We start from the raw sequence: 19830 nt of genomic DNA on the forward strand, positions 1-19830 counted from the left end.
TTTTAGATTTCATTTAAAATCCAGCAGACTTATCAGTTTTTCAGGATTTTAGGATTGGGGGATTGCAATGTTTCCATTGAATTTTCTTATGTATTAGGGTATGGAACTCGTATTTAATCAAGAGCACCAAACCAAGAGCTTCTGAATATGTTGCTACCGCTCCTGTTTTCGCTCCCGCTCCCAAGTAACACTGTTCCTGATGATATGGGTCTGGACATCACTGTTGAGTTGGCATTGGCCAACATGGATCTCAATGATCCAGTGCTAGAGCCTGTTAGATTTGATGACTTAGAGGGGTCAACCTCCATACCAGCAGATGCAGAGGCGACTATGGATACAGGGGAGGAAGAGGATGCAGAGGAGAGCAGTGGGGACCATGATGATGGGGACAGTGATGCTGATTGATGCCTTGAGGCTTGTATACCTGTAGTTGTTTTATATTTTCTATTTCTATTTGCCATTGGCATTGCACCAACACTACCTATGTAACACATTTTGATTTGATGATTTAATGAGAAAACTACAATTGTTAGTGTGTTTATCTTACTATCTTGTAGTTGTAAGTTGTCTTTCAGTTATGAATTATGAATCATGATTTAAATTTTTAATAGATTTATCATTTATGTGACTAGTACCACTGACATTTATTTGAATTTTGTATGTACTATGCATGCTAATAGTTATAGATGAAGATCTATGTTTGAAATCAATAAATTTGTATCATTAATTAAAATTTGTGTAAGAAATATGATAATATCTAATTTTTAATATATATATATATATATATATATATATATATATATTTTAATAAAATAATATATAACGTGTCCTAATGTGTCCTGTTCCGGGGGGTCAGCGTGTCCGAATCCGACACCACGAATCTCGAATCCTACGTGTCCCGAATATCTGGACGGGGAGTTCACTAAGAACATTAATGCTCTGACAAGTTGTCGAAACTTGGTGGCATTTTGTAAAACAAGTCCAACAGCACTACCGCTTAACTTCTTGAAGTCAAGCTCCATCGGAGTAGTTACAGGCTTGCAGTCCACCATATCGAATCTTTCCAATATCTTCACCACATATTTTCCTTGAGATAGGAAAATTTTCCCTGGCTTCTGCGACGCTTCAAGTCCTAGGAAATAATGCATCAGTCCTAGGTCCTTCATTTCAAATTCAAAAGCCAACTCCCTCTTACATTTGTGAATGAGAGGGTCTGCACCTGTTAGAAAGAGGTCATCCACATACAACACTAGTCTTAAAGTAGCTATCGATCCTGTCATACCATGCTCGGGGTGCTTGCTTCAGCCCATAGAGAGCCTTCTTCAACCTGCATACATGAGATTTTCGATCATACATCTCAAATCCTTCGGGTTGCTTCACGTAGACCTCTTCTTTGATCGAACCATGCAAGAACGCGGTCTTGACATCCATCTGATGTAGGTTCCATCCTTGTGAAGCGGCAAGGGCTATGATAGAGTGGATGGTGGTATATCTGGCAACAGGTGCAAATATCTCGTCATAGTCTATACCTTCCTTTTGGGAGAAGCCACGAGCGACAAAACGAGCCTTTTACTTTTCTGTACTTCCATTTGCTGCATGCTTTATCTTCCAAAGCCATTTAGAAGTGACAACTGTCTTGTCCTGGGGTCTGGGAACTACTTCCCAAACATCATTCTTCATAATAGACTCATATTCTTCGGTCATAGCATCCTTTCATATTTGATGCTTGACGGCATCTGAGAACGATGAAGGCTCATTTTGTATGATCGTGCTTATGATGGTCAAGTATCCCTGATACGTGTTAGGTTTCTTACTTTCACGGAAGGTTTTTCGGGGTGCAGTTTGTTCTTCAGCATCATTGAGTAGCCCCCTAAGCCAAGAGGGCCTCTTCCTAGAAGAGGAAGGCTTAGGTGGATCGATAGGATCCATGAGTTCATCCACATCGGGCATTGTTACATCATCTTTTTCTGGTTCCCTGGTGTCAGCTTCTTGAGAGCTCCTCAAAGTAGGAAGATTGTCCACCTTGCTGAGAGCCATGTATTCGTCAAAGGTGACATCATGACTAATCACGACTTCCCTTTGACCGGTTACATAGATTCTATAGCCCTTAGTATTTTCACCATAGCCCACGAAGATTCCTTTCTTTCTAGATGCACCCAATTTATTCCTTTTCTCTTTCGGCACATGAAAATATACAGGGCTTCCAAAAATTCTAAAATGAGATACATCAGGTTTCTTACCGGTGAACATTTCTTTAGGAGTCTTGGAACCCAATGCTTGATGAGGGCATTGGTTTTGTACATATACGACGGTGTTTGCAACTTCGGCCCATAGAAACTTCGGAAGTCTTTGATCATGGAGCATGGCACGGACAACTTCCACAATCGTACGATTCTTCCTTTCCGCCACACTATTCTGTTCAGGAGTATATGGTGTAGTAGTCTCCCTCTTAATGCCAGCCTCTTTACAAAAGTCATGAAACTCGTTAGATTCATATTTAGTCCCATTATCAGTCCATAAGATCTCGATCGTCTTTTTGGTTTGATTCTCGATCAAGGCTTTGAAGTGTCGAAACCAAGAGAACACTTCATCCTTCTTTTTCAAGAAGTATATCCAAGTCTTTCAAGAATAGTCATCTGTAAAAGTAAGGTAATATGAATATCCTCCCAAGGAGTTCACAGGCATCATACCAGATATGTCTGAGTGAACCAACTGTAATATATCGGAGGTCTTGCTTTGGCTCGAGGGGAATGGTCCCTTTTGAGCTTTCCTTCGGCACATCCCGGACATACACCTTCTTTCTCTACTCGGAATTCGGGCATCCCTGTCACCATTTATCTTACATCAGGTAGATCTTTATAATGAAGGTTTGCAAACCTCTGATGCCAAAGTTTGGACTGAAGAGATGTGTCACAAGACATGACACCTAGCAAGACTTCCATCGACCTGATATAATGAATCAACTCGAAACCCAAGAGTGAAGGCATTTTTAACATTGTTTTTCCATACACGTAACTTGCCATCACTGAAGGTCACCTTGTAGCCTTTGTCTTCCATTGCCGAGATGGACACCAGGTTCTTTTTGAGGTCAGGTACATATAATACATCTTGTAAGTGGATCATATTACTTTGATTCAATTTAAGAGAGACATTGCCTACACCTTTCACGGGATATTTCATATTATCTCCAAGGACAATTTCCAGGTTAGTTTCTTTCTCTATCAGATTATGGAGAACATTTTTGTAACCAGTGAAGTGCCTTGAGGCACCACTATCAATAAGCCAAATTCCCAGCGAGTCCGAAGGAGCAGAGGTAGATGAATCTCAAACCCCTCGGGTTGTTCCACATCGACTTCCTCTTTGATCGAACCATGCAAGAAAGTGATCTTGAAATCCATCTGATGTAGGTTCCATCCTTGCGAGGCAGCAAGGGCTATGATCGAGCGGATGGTGGTGTATCAGGCAACATGTGCAAATATCTCATCGTAATCTACACCTTCCTTTTGAGAGAAGTCTCGAGCAACAAAGTGAGCCTTGAACTTTTCAGCACTTCCATCAACTCTATGCTTGATTTTGTAGAGCCACTTATAGGTGACAACCGATTTGTCCTGGGGTCTAAGGACCACATCCCAGACATCATTCTTCATAATTGACTCATATTCTTCATTCATATCATCCTTCCATACTTGTTGCTTCATGACTTCTTCAAATGATGAAGGCTCATTTTGAATGATAGTGCTCATGATGGTCAAGTATCCTTGATACCTGTTCGGCTTCCTGCTTTCATGGAAGGTCCCCGTTGGTCCAATATGTCTCTCAGGCTAAGCCATGAAGGTCTCCTCTTGGAGGAGGAGGGCTCTTGAGGAATAGGATCAATAGGATCCATAGGTTCATCAACATCTAGCATTGTTTCATCTTCTTTTTGACCCAGTTTTCCAGTGTCAGCTTCTTCGTCCTTCCTTGGGATAGGAAGGTTGTTGATCTTCCTAAGGGCCATATCTTTGTCGAAGGTGACATCATGACTTATCTCAACTTCCCTTTGACCAGCCACATAAATTTTATATCCCTTAAAAATTTTCATTATAGCCCACAAAGATTCCTTTCTTCCCAAATGCACCCAATTTGCTTCTTGTCTCTTTCGACACATGAAAATATATGGGGCTTCCAAAAATTCTAAAATGAGAGACATCAGGTTTCTTAGCAGTGAACATTTCTTCGGGAGCCTTGGAGTCCAATGCTTGATGAGGGCATCGGTTTTGAACATACACAACGGTATTTGCAGCTTTAACCCATAGGAACTTCGGAAGCCCTTAATCATGAAGCATGGCACATACTACTTCTACAATAGTGCGATTCTTGCTTTCAACCACACCATTCTGCTCGAGAGTGTATGGTGTTGTAGTCTCCCTCTTAATGCCAACTTCTTTGTAATAATCTTGGAATTCATTGGATTCGTACTTGGTCCCATTATCAGTCCTCAATATCTTGATTTTCTACTCGGATTGGTTTTTGATAAAGGCTTTGAAGTGTCAGAACCAGGTGAACACTTCATCCTTCTTTAAGAAGTAGATCCAGGTTTTGCGAGAATAATAATCCGTGAAGGTGAGATAATATAAATATCCTCCCAAAGAGTTTACAGGCATCATACCCGATATGTTGGAGTGGATCAATTGCAATATGTCTGTGGTCTTGCTATTACTTGAGGGGAATGGTCCCCTTGTAAGTTTTCCTTCGACACATTTTGGACATACACCTTCATGCTCTACTTTGAATTCGGGCAAACCTCCGGTGCCATAGTTCAGATTGTAGAGATGTGTCGCAAGACATGGCTCCCAATGGACTTCCTACATCTTGATGCAAAGTGTCAAACCCTAAACCCAAGAGTAAAAGCATCTTTAAAATTTATTTTCCAAACACGTACCTTTCCATCGATAAAAGCCACCTTGAATCCTTTATCTTCCATTGCTGAAATGGACACTAGATTCTTCTTGAGATCAGGTACATATAGTACTTCTTGCAAATGAATAGTGTTACCTTGATTCAGTTGAAGGGTAGCATTCCCTACTCCCTTCATGGGATAGGTGGTATCGTCTCCAAGGATGATCACCAAGTTTGTCTCCTTTTCTATCAAATTAGAGAGGGATTCCTTGTATTCGGTGAAGTGTCTTGAGGCACCACTATCAATCAATTAATTTCCCAAAGTGTCCGGAGGAGAGGTAGTGGATTCTTCATACCTGGAGTTCCTTGATCTCTTGGAGGGTCGACCATTTCCTTGATGTCCCACATTCCTTTTTCCCTTGCCATTGGACCTGCCATTCCTTTGATCGTTGTTGTTGAAGTTGCCCTTGGAATGATTGTGATCATCATCATGTGATGTGTTCCTTCTATTTGGACACTCCCTTGCATAGTGGCCAAACTTATTGTAAACAAAGCACCCGCCCTTCCTCTCTCCCTTGGATCCAGGCTTTCCATGGAAATGACCTTTAAACCCTGCATTATTTCTCCTTTTGGCATGAGCGGAGAATGCAGTGGGGTTGCTTCTAATAGAAGGCATTTCTTGCTCCACCATTCTTGTTTCTTCTTGAATGCATCTTGACATAAATTCTTCAAACCATGGAATTCGATCATTGTTGAGTATAGTGGTTCTAAATACATACCACTCAGGTGGGAGTCCTCCAAGGGTGGTGAGAGTAAGTTCCCTGCTAGGAATGACTTCTCCAATCAAAAGTAGTTCATTCTTGATTTTAGTGATCCTTAAGAAGTAGGATTGAATATGCTCGTCCTTGCCCTTCTTAATATCTTTCAACTTATTCTTGAGAAATAGAATTTGATTAGCATTACTAACCTTGAACATGCTGATCAACTTGTCGTAGATCTCCTTGGAGGTCTTCAATTCGGAGATGTAGGTCACCAGATGCTTGTCATGGAATCCCTGATAATCTTCTTTGCTTTGACTTCAGTCCTATTGTACTTGGTCTTTGCAGCAGCTGGTGCATTTGAAGGAGGCTCAGGGATTTTGCCTTGCACATAATCCATCACTTCTTGTTCTTACAAGGTCAAATAAAGAGACATCTTCCATCCGTGATAGTCAGATTTCTCATGGAGCTTGTCTTCAGCCGGGAAGTGGGATGAGGAACCCATTGAGCCTTTTGTCCTTGTCCAACTGTCTTTGGTGATTGCTTTTTCACTCTTGCTTGGGCTTTGTCTTCACCTCAATGCTGTTACCATGTTAATTTTAGGCAAAATGGTATGTTCTATGCATTAGAGCAATTTTACTTCGATTTCTTTAATAGCTCAGTATCAATATTCAGATTAAGCAATCACATCAACATGATAGTAAAACGCAGATAGAACAGAAATATAAACAGTAGAAGACAAGCTAAGACAAGAGGACACAAGATGTGGCACTAGCCAAGGACGAACCCCAATGTGGGGAAACCCTTGATCAAATCTTCTTATAGTCTTCAATAGTTCAGCAGAGAGTACAATTTACAAATCTGATATTTTGTAACAGCAGTAAAAGAGCCCTAACCAGAAAGTCAACGCTGGTCAACAGGGCAGATTTGACCCTCAACAATTTGGTCAACTTCAGTCAACTTCGGCCTCCAAACAACAAGATGAATCAGCCCTCAAAATAGCCCAAAACAGTCCAGTCAAACCCGCGGTCAGCTCTAGCTGCAGTCAACACTGGTCAAAGTCAACATTTGACCTCAATTTCTGTGCTCAGAAATGCGGCCTGCCCAAACAGAAATATCTCACCCAAAAACAAAGTCAAACATGTCAATGCTGCTGGTCAATGCTGGGTCAAACTGTCCAAAAATTCGCTCCTGAAATTTCGCACGTGAAATTTCGGACGTGTGGAGAGAGAGAGAGGCCCAGAAATCCGCACCCAATCAATGAGGGGAGAGAGAGAGAGAGAAGTGTGAAGATGAGTGTGTCCAAATGAGGCTAACGCATCATGTATTTATAACAAATGTTGAGGATGAATAGACGTGACTGTTGGGCTTTTGAGCCTACATAAGTTTGCTGGCCGACCTTGGCAATTTGTCCATAATCAAAATAAATTCACAACTTCATTTGTACATGTCGAAATCGGATGATTTCTAGATCAATCCTACACCTCTCGGAGAGAGGAATCTAAGAAAAATATCAGTCATCATAAATAAGATGACGCATGTGGAGTTTGGCCCTAGTTGCCAATTTTAACATAAAGCCAAGGAGTGTGCTCCCAAGGCTTTCCCAAGGATTTTCCAAGAGCCAAGGAGCATGCTCCCAAGGCAGTACCTAATGGTAATGTTAAATTTATTAAAGTAAACCTTTTAAATTTTTAACATGACCATTATTTTTTTATTTCGAAATTGGGTGGTGTCAATTGATGTCCCTAGAGAATCGAGGTAGAGGCAAATGCTAGACAGGAGATTGAAGGATGATACTAATGACAAGGATCCCAATATAAGGGATGGTGGAACATTGGTTGTCAAGGAGTGGTGGAACGTGGATGGTGGTGCTACCCCATAGCTACAACATTTGGCAACATGGGTGCTTTCACAATTGGTGAACACTTTTTCTATAGGGAGATGTTTAGCAAATAGCTCAATTTATTATTTTGGACCTTTCGGTCTGCATATTTTGGTGTGTAGATGGCTTATTTTTCAAACATAACTATTTAGTCATGTTATTGTTGACAGTTGTTAGATAACCTATTTCATTCCATATGTTAATGGTCTACTTTCTATTATATGGCTTAAAAATTTGTATGTTTGTAATGGATAGGATCTAGATTCTTTATGGTTGATGCTTGAATGATTAATCATTACTGTACTATGGATGTGTTTGTGATTGATGGAATCTAGATTGTAGATGGTTGATGCTTGAATAATTAATTATTAATGTACTATGGATGCCATTTCTATCTTCATTGATGTACAAATATGCATGTTTTCATATATTCTGTTTTCTTTGTGTTTTCATATATTCATATGCATTGATGTACTATGGATGTGTTTTTATTTAATTTCCAAGGAAATATCCGGACAGATCCACCCAAAGGGATTAGATCCCGCTGGCTTATTAGCAGAGCCTAACCCTGAGGGCGTTGAGGAGAATTGACCCTGTGACCTTCCATTAGCGAGGTACTTTAGCAACAGGAACTTGACCAATTGAGCTAACCCTTGGAGCTGTATATATATGCTCCCGCTCCGTGCAACCTTGGTGCAAATGCTTCTCACCATATAACCATCTAGGCTATCATCCATTCTTCTAATGGGAAGTGCACCATCCATTTGCAAAAGTGAATTCGACTAGTATATTATGATGATCCATTCAAATATTAAAGATCCTAACTTTAGTTTTGCTATCTGATACTATAGTTGCACTAGCAAGCTAAGCTGTCTGTCTAGTCCTACACAGAAAGGGAGAAGTGGTGGCATGAGGAAGGCTTCCTCTCTTTGCCTTCATCATGAGTTCTGGTGTCCTGAGGAAGGCTTCCTCCCTTTGCCTGCATCATGATATCTATGATAATAATCTATGATTTGGTATATATACTGCACCAGAGAGGCGTTTACTTTGTTCGGAATTTCAATTTACTAATATTTAGCTGTTGTAAATGTCAACAATCTCTAGAAACTGCTGGAATTTTGCCATCTTATATCAATATGGACTACCTGCAGTGTATTTTGTTATAAAGGAAAATATTGTTGGTCATTTTATATTGAGATTAGTATTTTAGTTTTATTTCAAGTACCTTTTTCAGTTATTCAGAAGAGACTACCCATTTGCAGGATCTGCAGTTGTTGATGGGTTGATGGAGGTTCTTTGGAAGATTCTAGAACTTGAGCAGCCGGATACACAAACCATTAATGCTATTGTCATACCTGCTGTGGAGCTTATATACAGCTATGCAGAATGTCTTGCATTACATGGCAACAATGGTGCAGCAACAGGCGTCACTGTTGCACCTGCTGTTGTATTGCTTAAAAGACTTCTTTTTGCCCCCTACGAGGCAGTACAAACATCCTGCAGGTTTGGACTCCATTTTAGGATATGCTTGTTGTATTTGATTTCCATTATGTGAAATCTGGACATTTTATTATGAGAATTATCTGCTGAGTCCAAACTTTAATTTTTTATTTTTATTTCAATTTTTTGGTGCAGCTTGGCAATGTCTTCAAGGTTGCTTCAGGTTCCCTTCCCAAAGCAGACAATGTTGGCAATAGATGATATGACAGAGAATGCCAGGTCAATGTCATTGCCTTCAGGTACTAGTGCTGCAACTGGGGGCAGTGGCCAGGGGATGATTGAAGAAGATACAAATACATCTTCTGTACAATACTGTTGTGATGGTTGCTCAACTGTCCCCATTCTTAGGCGCCGCTGGCATTGTAATGTTTGTTCAGATTTTGACTTGTGTGAAACTTGTTATGAGATGATGGATGCGGACAGGCTTCCACAGCCACATACCAGAGATCATCCAATGTCAGCAATTCCGATTGAAGTTGAATCTGGTGCAGCTGACGGCAGTGAGATCCAGTTTTCAATGGATGAGTTCAGTGATGAGAGTCTGTTACAAGTTGCTACTGAGATCAACTTGCAGAGTGCACCTTCTTTAAACCCTCCTATTGAACGCAGTGAAAACAGAGATTTCCTTGGGGCTACAAATGATGCAAAAGTGGTTACACTTTCTGCTTCAAAGCGGGCATTAAATACTCTGCTTCTTAGTGAGCTTATGAAAGAGCTCAAAGGGTGGATGAAGTCAACTTCTGGACCCCGTGCAATTCCGATCATGCAACTCTTCTACAGATTAGCTTCTGCCATAGGCGGCCCTTTCATGGAAAATTCAACTCCTGAAAGCTTGGATTTGGAGAAATTTGTAAAAATGTTGATGGATGAAATGAATTTGAATGCCCACTTTATGGCTAAAACACGTTCACCTTTTGGAGAGGTTCTCATCCTTGTTTTCATGTTCTTTACTTTTATGCTACGCAATTGGCATCAACCAGGCAATGATCAGTCACTATCAAAATCTGGGGCAGCCACAGGCACTCAAGATTTGAGTGTCGCTCAAGGAACCCCATGTTCTTCAAGGGGTGGTTCTCCATGTTCAAATGATGGTCAAGAGAAAAGTGAACTTGCATCCTATCTAGATCAAGCATGTGCTGCTTTAAGACAACAGCATTTTGTCAGTTATCTTATGGATATTCTACAACAGCTGGTGCAAGTTTTCAAGAGTCCATCTCGAAATCTTGAATCTGGGCCTATAATAGCTTCTGGGGCAGCATGTGGTGCATTACTAACAGTGAAACGAGAGTTTCCAGCTGGCAATTTTGTTCCTTACTTCCCAGATTCTTATGCTAAAGCTCACCGTGCTGATCTGTTTTCAGATTTCCACAGGCTTCTGTTAGAAAATACATTTCGTCTGCTTTACAATCTGATACGGCCAGAAAAATCAGATAGACCATCTGAAAGAGCAGATTCTGCATACAAATGCCTTGTCAATAAAGATCTTAAACTGGATGGATGTCAGGAAGTGTTATGCAGCTATATCAGTAATCCCCATACAACATTTGTGAGAAGATATGCACGGAGGTTGTTTTTGCATTTGTGTGGAAGTAAAAGTCATTATTACACTGTGAGGGATGCGTGGCAGATAAATAGAGAAATCAAGAGATTGAACAAGCTTCTACATAAGTCTGGGGGTCTCCAGAAATCATTTTCATATGAGAAGGGCGTGAAACTAGTCAAGTGCTTGTCTGCTATTTTTGAAGTTGCAACAGCCAGGCCTCGCAACTGGCAAAAATATTGCTCTAAACATATTGATGTGTTACAGTTGTTGTTGAATGGAATATTTTCCTTTGGTGAGGAATCTGTTCTTCAGACTTTGAAACTACTCACTCTAGCCTTTTACACAGGAAAAGACCTTGGACACTCACTTCAAAAAGCAGAAGCCGTGGATTCAATTTCAACCCCTACTAAATCAGTATCTCAGTTGTCTGATAACAAGAAGAAAAAAAAGGGTGATGATGGTGGAGGTGATGCTAATGCTGATAAGTCTTTTGTAGACATGGAGCAGGCAGTGGATCAATTGGCATCTGATGATGGTAAGATATTAAGACGCTTTGTTGATTCGTTTTTGTTGGAATGGAATTCAACATCAATACGGGTTGAAGCCAAGTCTGTTCTCCATGGTGCCTGGTTTCATGGAAAACACTTATTCCGGGGACTTATGCTTACATCATTGTTACAGAAAGTGGCTGTTCTGCCATTATATGGTCAGAATATTGCTGAATATTTTGAACTTCTTACTTGGCTTTTGGAAAAGGGGACTCCAGAACACAGCGCCAACTCTCAGGAGGCTGGATTAATACAGGCATCACTAACTGGAGATGTGATTAAGTGCGTTTTTGATACACTCCATTCACAAAATGAACTCTTGGCAAATCATCCTAATTGTCGAATATACAACACACTCAGCAGTTTGGTGGAGTTTGATGGTTATTATCTTGAAAGTGAACCATGTGTGGCTTGTAGCTGTCCAGAAGTGCCTTATACAAGAATGAAGTTGGACAATCTGAAGTCTGAGACCAAGTTCACTGACAATCGAATCATTGTCAAATGCACAGGTAGCCACACTATCCAGAGTGTCACAATGACTGTTCATGATGCTCGTCGGTCAAAATCAGTTAAATTGCTCAATTTATATTACAATAATAGGCCTGTGGCTGATTTGTCAGAGTTGAAAAATAACTGGTCATTGTGGAAACGTGCAAAGAATTGCCATCTTGCATTCAATCAGACTGAATTAAAAGTTGAATTTCCAATACCTATAACTGCTTGCAATTTTATGATTGAGCTGGATTCATTCTATGAGAACCTTCAAGCCTCATCACTTGAATCTTTGCAGTGTCCACGTTGCAGCCGCTACGTAACAGATAAACATGGTATTTGTAGCAATTGCCATGAAAATGCATATCAATGTAGACAATGTCGTAATATAAACTATGAAAATCTGGATTCATTTCTATGTAATGAATGTGGATACAGTAAGTATGGCCGTTTTGAATTCACTTTCATGGCAAAGCCAAGTTTCACTTTTGATAACATGGAAAATGATGAGGACATGAAGAAGGGATTGGCAGCAATTGAGGCAGAATCTGAGAATGCCCACAGACGGTATCAGCAGCTTCTGGGTTTCAAAAAACCATTGCTTAAGCTTGTCTCAAGTATTGGCGAAACTGAGATGGACTCTCAACAAAAAGATTCTGTTCAGCAAATGATGGTCTCATTACCTGGTTCTCCGTCACTCAAAATAAACAGGAAAATTGCACTGTTAGGCGTGTTGTATGGTGAGAAATGCAAAGCGGCATTTGATTCTGTTAGTAGAAGTGTTCAAACATTGCAAGGACTCCGCCGTGTCTTAATGAACTATCTAGAAAAGAAACATTCTGATAATTCTGTGGTATCATCAAGATTTGTGGCAGTTAGATCACCAAATCACTGCTATGGGTGTGCTACAACTTTTGTGACACAGTGCCTGGAGTTATTACAAGTCTTATCCAAACATCCAAATTGCAAACAACAGCTCGTGGCTGCCGGTATCTTGTCTGAGTTGTTTGAGAATAATATACATCAAGGTCCTAAATCAGCTCGGCTGCAGGCTAGATCTGTTCTTTGTGCCTTCTCTGAAGGTAATGCAACTGCAGTTGCAGAGATAAATAATCTAATTAAAAAGAAAGTCATGTATTGTCTGGAGCACCATCGTTCTATGGACATTGCTGCTTCTATACGTGAAGAAATGCAATTACTATCAGAAACTTGTTCAGTTGCAGATGAATTTTGGGAAGCTAGGTTGCGCATTGCTTTCCAGTTATTGTTTTCTTCCATTAAAGTTGGTGCTCGTCATCCAGCAATTGCTGAGCATATTATTCTTCCTTGCCTAAGGATTATATCTCAGGCATGTACTCCTCCAAAGTCAGAAGTAACCAACAAAGAGGCAGGCAATGGAAAAAGTGGATTGAATTCTGAAACAAAATCTGATGAAAGTGCTAAAAATGCATTTTCTCCATCAAATAACAGCAGTGTCAATGGAAACAAATCCCATCATGGTTTTTCAGAAAAGGATTCAGAACGGGATGCAAGAAGCCGGGATGTTCAGCTGTTAAATTATGGTGAATGGGAAAAGGGTGCCTCATATTTGGACTTTGTGAGGAGGCAATACAAAGTGTTACAATCTACCAAAGTTTCAGTTCAAAAATCCCGTAGGGATTCCAAGAGAGCTGATTATCTTGCACTCAAGTATGTTCTAAGATGGAAAAGGCGAGCTTGTAAGGTGTCCGTTACCAATGAGTTCTCAGCATTTGAACAGAGTTCTTGGGTATCTGAGTTAGTTTTGAGTGCATGTTCCCAGTCGATAAGATCAGAAATGTGTGGCTTAATTAGTGTGCTGTGTGCTCAGAGTTCAGCAAGGCGGTCTAGATTCCTCAACTTGCTGATGACTTTGCTCCCTGCAGCACAATCTGCAGGTGAAAGTGCTGCGGAATTGTTTGAGTTGCTCTTCAAGATGGTAGAGTCTGAAGATGCACGACTGTATTTGACAGTAAAGGGATTAGGTGGTCCGAATAGAGGCACAAGAGCGAAGCTTCCACATTGACATATCACAAGGTTTTATACTTCATAAATTGATAGAGCTCCTTAGCAAATTCCTGGAGGTGCCCAACATACGTTCAAGGTATGGTTTGTTGCCTTGCTTTTCTGTGCATTTTGGTTGGTCCAGCTTCTGTTCTATGTGAGCATTTTTATGTTTCAATGCTTGTTATATGTATTGAATGTAGATTCATGCGTGATGGACTACTATCTCAAGTGTTGGAGGCACTCCTAGTGATAAGAGGTCTGATTGTACAAAAGACAAAACTAATCAGTGATTGCAATCGCCTCTTAAGAGAGCTGTTGGATTCCCTTCTACACGAGAGTAATGAAAACAAGCGTCATTTCATACGGGCATGCATATCAGGTCTACAAAGTCATGGTCGGGAGAGAAAGGGGAGGACATCTCTGGTATGCCCATATTTTAAATTGTTTCGTTTAAATTAATGCCTTCTTTTACTGTACAATATCACTACCCTAAGCAGAAAGTGGAATGTATGTTTATAAGAATGACCAGCTGCTAATTATCGTTATTTTTTTGTTCTGATGTGTAATTAGTTATTCCCACATGTGGGAGATCTGGAGTAAATGGCAGTGAATTTTATTGTGATGCCATAAGATTTGTTTCTGAAACAAGTCAGTCCTTGTGGCACCTCGGACTAAGCAGCAAGCTACTATGCTTTATTTTACTAGTGGCTGTATGTTTTTGGGTGTTTTGGCCTAAGCTAGCTGCTTTAGCTAGTGCTTGTGGTGACTATGTGTGTGGCCTGCTCTTTTCCTATATACATATATATTAGTTTTATAGTCAAAGGAATCGTTAATGGCAATTTGTTTTTATCAGTTGAGCATTGTTCTCATTTACAATGTTCTTGTTCTTGAATCTTGACTAAGTTGAGTAAGGAGCTATAAATTTTGAACGATATTATTTTCTATGATGGATTTGTTTTCATAATTAAGAGACTGAACTTGTTTTCATTTCTTTCTTCATTCTTGTTTGAACTATTATGCTCTGTTCATTGTAACTTTGATGGTTTTCATTTTTTGCGCAGTTTATTTTGGAGCAGCTGTGTAATATAATCTGTCCGACGAAGCCTGAGCCAGTCTACTTTTTGATTTTGAGCAAAGCTCATACACAAGAAGAGTTCATCAGGGGTTCAATGACTAAAAATCCGTATTCAAGTGCAGAAATTGGTCCACTTATGCGTGATGTTAAAAATAAAATTTGTCACCAGTTGGATTTATTGGGCCTTTTGGAAGATGACTATGGCATGGAGTTGCTAGTGGCTGGTAACATCATCTCTCTGGATCTCAGTATTGCTCAAGTTTATGAACAGGTTTGGAGAAAGACACATAGTCAGGCTACAAATAGTGCAGCTGCTACTGGGGTTTTATCTGCTTCAGGAACAGTGTCCAATAGGGATTGCCCACCTATGACTGTAACATACAGACTCCAGGTTTATTTCTATTTCTCTTCTTTTATTTCTTGTTTATTCTCATCATCGTCATTGCAGGGCTTATCTAGGCACTTATGTGGTTGTTCAGGACTCTGCTTTTATGGTAAAAGAGAGAGAGAATATCAATGTCCATGATTGACCAAAATAGGTCATCGGGACTTGAAATTATATGCAGTAAAGTAGAGAAGAATTCGGCTAGGAAAAGAACTCCAGGGACTGAAAATATAGACAATGTGAACAATTTAATTGTAGCAAGAGAGGGTGGGGGGCACAGTAATCTGAAGTTATATGATCCAATTACATGTACACATTGCCTTCAAAGAATCCAGAGCTGGAAGCTGAGGCAACTGATCTGTGTTGTCACATGTCCATAGCAATGCTTCAAGCAGGACTGGTGGTGTCATCATCCACCACACAGATTGGAACAATACAGGATAGGATAATATCCATAGGAGAATGTCCAGGGCTAATGAGGCCAGGCAGCTATGTTTTTTTTGCTTGGAATAGGTTTTGCACTTAATTTGCTCACTTTTGGGTTAATGTGAAGGACTACTGCAGAGTGTTCTGTTTCTGTGAGATGGTTGAGAAATAAAGTTTAATATCTTTATGAGATGGTTGAAGAAAACAGAATTCTCAGATATGACAAAAACTATTTTTATTTCTCTGTTTTCACTGTAAAAGGGGACTCTGCGGTAATATACTATGTTGTGGAATGTCTGTTATGTAGGGGCTTGATGGAGAAGCTACAGAGCCTATGACTAAAGAACTGGAGGAGGATAGAGAAGAGACACAGGATCCAGAAGTTGAATTTGCAATTGCTGGTGCAATGATGGAATGTGGTGGTTTAAATCTTATTTTGAGCATGGTTCAGGTGAGTTATGCCTTCATTATTTTATATTTTCTTTGCCGCTATTGGGCTTGTCTGGTCAATAAAAATATATTTGTAGTTTTTCTTATAATATTCTTCATATTGAGCCTTTCTGATTTTGTAAATGCTAACTATGGACAGCACTTGAGGGATGATGAATTGAAATCTAATCAAGAAGAGCTGGGTTTAGTGCTCAAACTTCTATTATACTGCTGCAAAATACGAGATAATAGGCAGGCATTGTTGCGCCTTGGTGCATTGGCATTGCTCTTGGAGACAGCTAGGAGGGCATTTTCTGTAGATGCTGTTGAACCTGCGGAAGGCATTCTTCTGATTGTTGAAAGTCTAGTTATGGAAGCTAATGAAAGTGACATTGGGATCACAGAGAGTGTGTCAACCATGTCAGATGACTGTAATGCTGCTGGTGAGCAAGCTGCAAAAGTAGTTCTGATGTTTTTGGAGAGACTAAGTCACCCATCTGGTCCCAAAGTGTCAAACAAACAGCAGCGTAACAATGAGATGGTGGCACGCATTTTGCCGTACTTGACCTATGGAGAACAGGCAGCCATGGAAGTTCTTGTTGAGCACTTCAATCCCTATTTGAAGGATTGGACTGAATTTGATGAGTTACAAAAGAGGCACCAAGAAAATATGAAAGATGAAAGTTTAGCAAAAATAGCAGCTGAACAAAGGCTTGCAGTTGAGAACTTTGTCAAGGTTTCTGAATCAACCAAGATTAATTCATTTGGTGAGAGGCTAAAAGATATTATCATTGAAAAAGGCATTGCAAGAGGTATGGTACAAAACATATAACCCTTTTGCATCTGCAATCATCCATTGCTGTTATTTTTATAGGCCAGTTTTTAAAATTCTAAAAAGCAATTTCCTGGTTTTACGAAGCCTTTATATATTTTTGATGCTTCCTAGTTGATAAATATTATTGTTTGTGTTTATTGGATGCAGTGGCAGTTCAACATTTAAAAGAAGTATTTGCTGTCTTTGAGAGAGGCGACTTTAAGACTTCCCCAGAATGGATGCACGGCTTAAAGTTGCCATCAGTGCCTGTGATTCTATCCATGTTGAGAGGCCTTGCCAGGGGACATCTTGGTATGCAACAATGCATTGATGAAGGAGGAGTATTGCCTCTCCTCCATGCACTAGAAGGTGTTCCTGGAGAAAGTGAGATTGGTGCAAGGGCAGAAAATCTGTTGGATACTCTTGCGGACAAGGATAGCAAGGGGGAAGGCTTTCTTGCAGATAAGGTACACCAGCTAAGGCATGCAACCAGGGATGAGATGCGCCGTCGAGCCTTGAGGAGGAGGGAGGAGTTACTTCAGGTGTGATGAAGTCTCTTTATGATATATGCATAAGGGGTGGTTATGTTTATTTAGAATGGCAAAAAGTGAATTTTATTCAAATATAAATTTTAATTGTTGAATAAAAATTCTTTTGTGCTATGCAGGGTCTTGGTATGCGACGGGAACTTGCTTCTGATGGCGGTGAGCGAATAGTGGTTTCACAACCTGTTATTGAAGGCTTAGAAGAAGTTGAAGAGGAGGAGGCTGGATTAGCATGCATGGTGTGCAGAGAAGGATATAGCCTAAGGCCCACAGATATGCTGGGGGCTTACTCTTTTAGTAAACGTGTAAATTTGCCTCTTGGAACCACAAGTCATGCTCGTGGGGAATGGGTGTATACAACTGTTAGTCATTTTAATATTATACATTTTCAGTGCCATCAAGAGGCCAAGCGAGCAGATGCTTCACTAAAGAACCCTAAGAAGGAATGGGAGGGAGCAGCCTTACGCAACAATGAAACTCTCTGTAACAGTCTTTTTCCTTTGAGGGGGCCTTCTGTGCCTATTCCCCAATATGCACGCTGTGTTGATCAATTTTGGGATTGTTTGAATGCCCTTGGGCGAGCTGATGGGGGTCGTCTTCGATTGCTGACTTATGATATTGTGCTGGTATGAATCTACTTTTCTTCATTTTTTAAGTGGGTGTAAGGATGGCTTTTGGAGCTGGACATGATTCTACAATTGTCGATAATTGTCTAAGCTATAACTAATGATGACTGTCATGAGATGTAAATTCTTCACACAATTAATTGGATTTTGTGCAGATGCTGGCTCGTTTTGCAACTGGAGCATCATTCAGCACTGATAGCAAAGGTGGTGGAAGAGAGAGCAACTCCCGGCTACTTCCTTTCATGGTACAGATGGCCCACCATTTACTAGACCAAGGAGGTATGAGTCAGCGACGTAATATGGCAAAAGTTATAACCAGTTACCTCACTTCACCATCTCAATTGGATACACCTGCCTCTGGATCAAAACCATCTACGCCTACTACACAAAGATATGCAGCAACAGAAGAAACAGTCCAGTATATGATGGTACATGCTGTGCTACTTCAATCTCTTGATGAGTGGGAGCAACATCGTCACACTTTCCTTCAAAGGGGGATATACCATGCATACATGCAATACAAGCATGGACGCTCAGCATTGGCAGCCCCTGCATCCTCACCTTCATCTTCTCGTGCTTCATCTTCGGATTTGGCACCAGTGGATTCCAAAAGTGATGATATCAGTAGAGAAGATGCAGAATCGAGTGAAACCAGTGAAAATTATTTTGCTATTGTTCAACCCATGCTTATATATACTGGCCTTGTAGAACAGCTGCAGCGTTTTCTAAAGTGGGTTAAGCCAACTGCCCGAAAAAGTAGGACTATCGAAAATGAAAGAGAGAATAGTGAAAAAATTGGAGACGACAGTGGCAGTGGTCCTGTAAGTATGGAACCCTGGGAAGTTACCATGAGGGAGAGGTTGCAGGATGTAAAGGGTATGTTGGGCTTTTCAAAGGAGTTGATGAATTGGCTGGAAGAGATGCAAAGTGCCAGTGATATGCAGGAAGCTTTTGATATAATGGGTGCACTTGGTGATGTTCTCTCTGGTGGGTTTTCTCGGTGTGAGGATTTTGTGCAGCATGCTATTGCCTCTGGCCACACTAGATGAGGTTCATCCTGAAGGTATTTAAGGATTCTTGGTGTCTGGACTCTGGACTGTTGTGGGGGTGCTGAAAGCATTTCTATTATGGCATATTAGCATTTTTTTTTCTCTTTTAAGTGCCACATTAGACGAGATGCTTCTTGAGGTTGCAATGATGTTGGGATGGTGGGGAATCTGTAATAGTAATTCTTCAGCCAGTGTAAAGTGAAGAGGGTGGTTTTTGAGTGCGGGACATTGCATGATATGTAATGGAGGTTTGCCTTTGTTGTTATGGTATTAACTTCCTAATTCAAGTTCCATTTCTTTCATTAGGGAGTAGAAATAAGAATGTCTTGGTATTTGGTTCTGAGAACCTTCACTTATGTTTTTAAACCCTAGTAATGGATACCATGTTCAGATTTCCGGAAATGATGAGAACGAATCTTTTAGAACAATGAGCTTATAGGCTTCTTATGGTTCATTTGTACGGATATGTAGAGAAGAATGAACATTTTTAATGTGGGGGTAAGTGGAGAGTGAACTCTCAGAAGGTGCCTCTGAGATATAAACCTACCAGTCATTGTACAACAATAAAAGGATCAACATGGACTAAGATAAATTGTGCATGTTTCTGTCACTACTTGAATGTTACATCTGGCCCGTAAAAGTTTGACAGTTACGTAATTTCTTAAGGCAAAAGGACACATGCAAAGAATAATACACAGAGATTGGTTTTTGAGAAAACATAAGATCACATTCGTAGAATTAACTTCAATACGACTAACAATGATCCCAATGTATTTTACTTCTTCTGAAATGGCTTTTTCGCCTTGCCTTTGCTGTTATGGGATTAAGCTTCCTAAACCAAGCTCCATTTCTTTC

At 40.3% G+C, this 19830-nt stretch overlaps 1 protein-coding gene across 1 annotated transcript in view; it reads left to right on the forward strand.

Annotated features, from left to right (window-relative positions):
• Window positions 1-19377, forward strand: part of LOC149183898 (auxin transport protein BIG-like) — a 58029-nt gene extending 38652 nt beyond the window's left edge. The window contains 10 exon segments of the mRNA XM_089417305.1: window positions 8781-9021; window positions 9154-13602; window positions 13604-13723; window positions 13827-14049; window positions 14688-15092; window positions 15820-15963; window positions 16102-16753; window positions 16924-17297; window positions 17423-17926; window positions 18082-19377. Coding sequence (XP_089273431.1) covers window positions 8781-9021; window positions 9154-13602; window positions 13604-13723; window positions 13827-14049; window positions 14688-15092; window positions 15820-15963; window positions 16102-16753; window positions 16924-17297; window positions 17423-17926; window positions 18082-18975 — 8006 coding nt within the window. The 3' untranslated portion in view covers window positions 18976-19377.
• Window positions 19378-19830: the final 453 nt, after the last annotated feature.

This window comes from Pinus tabuliformis, chromosome 3_2 (assembly GCF_031772625.1).
Source record: "Pinus tabuliformis cultivar Carrire ecotype Pingquan chromosome 3_2, CPIR1, whole genome shotgun sequence".
NCBI classification, from domain to species: Eukaryota; Viridiplantae; Streptophyta; class Pinopsida; order Pinales; family Pinaceae; genus Pinus; species Pinus tabuliformis.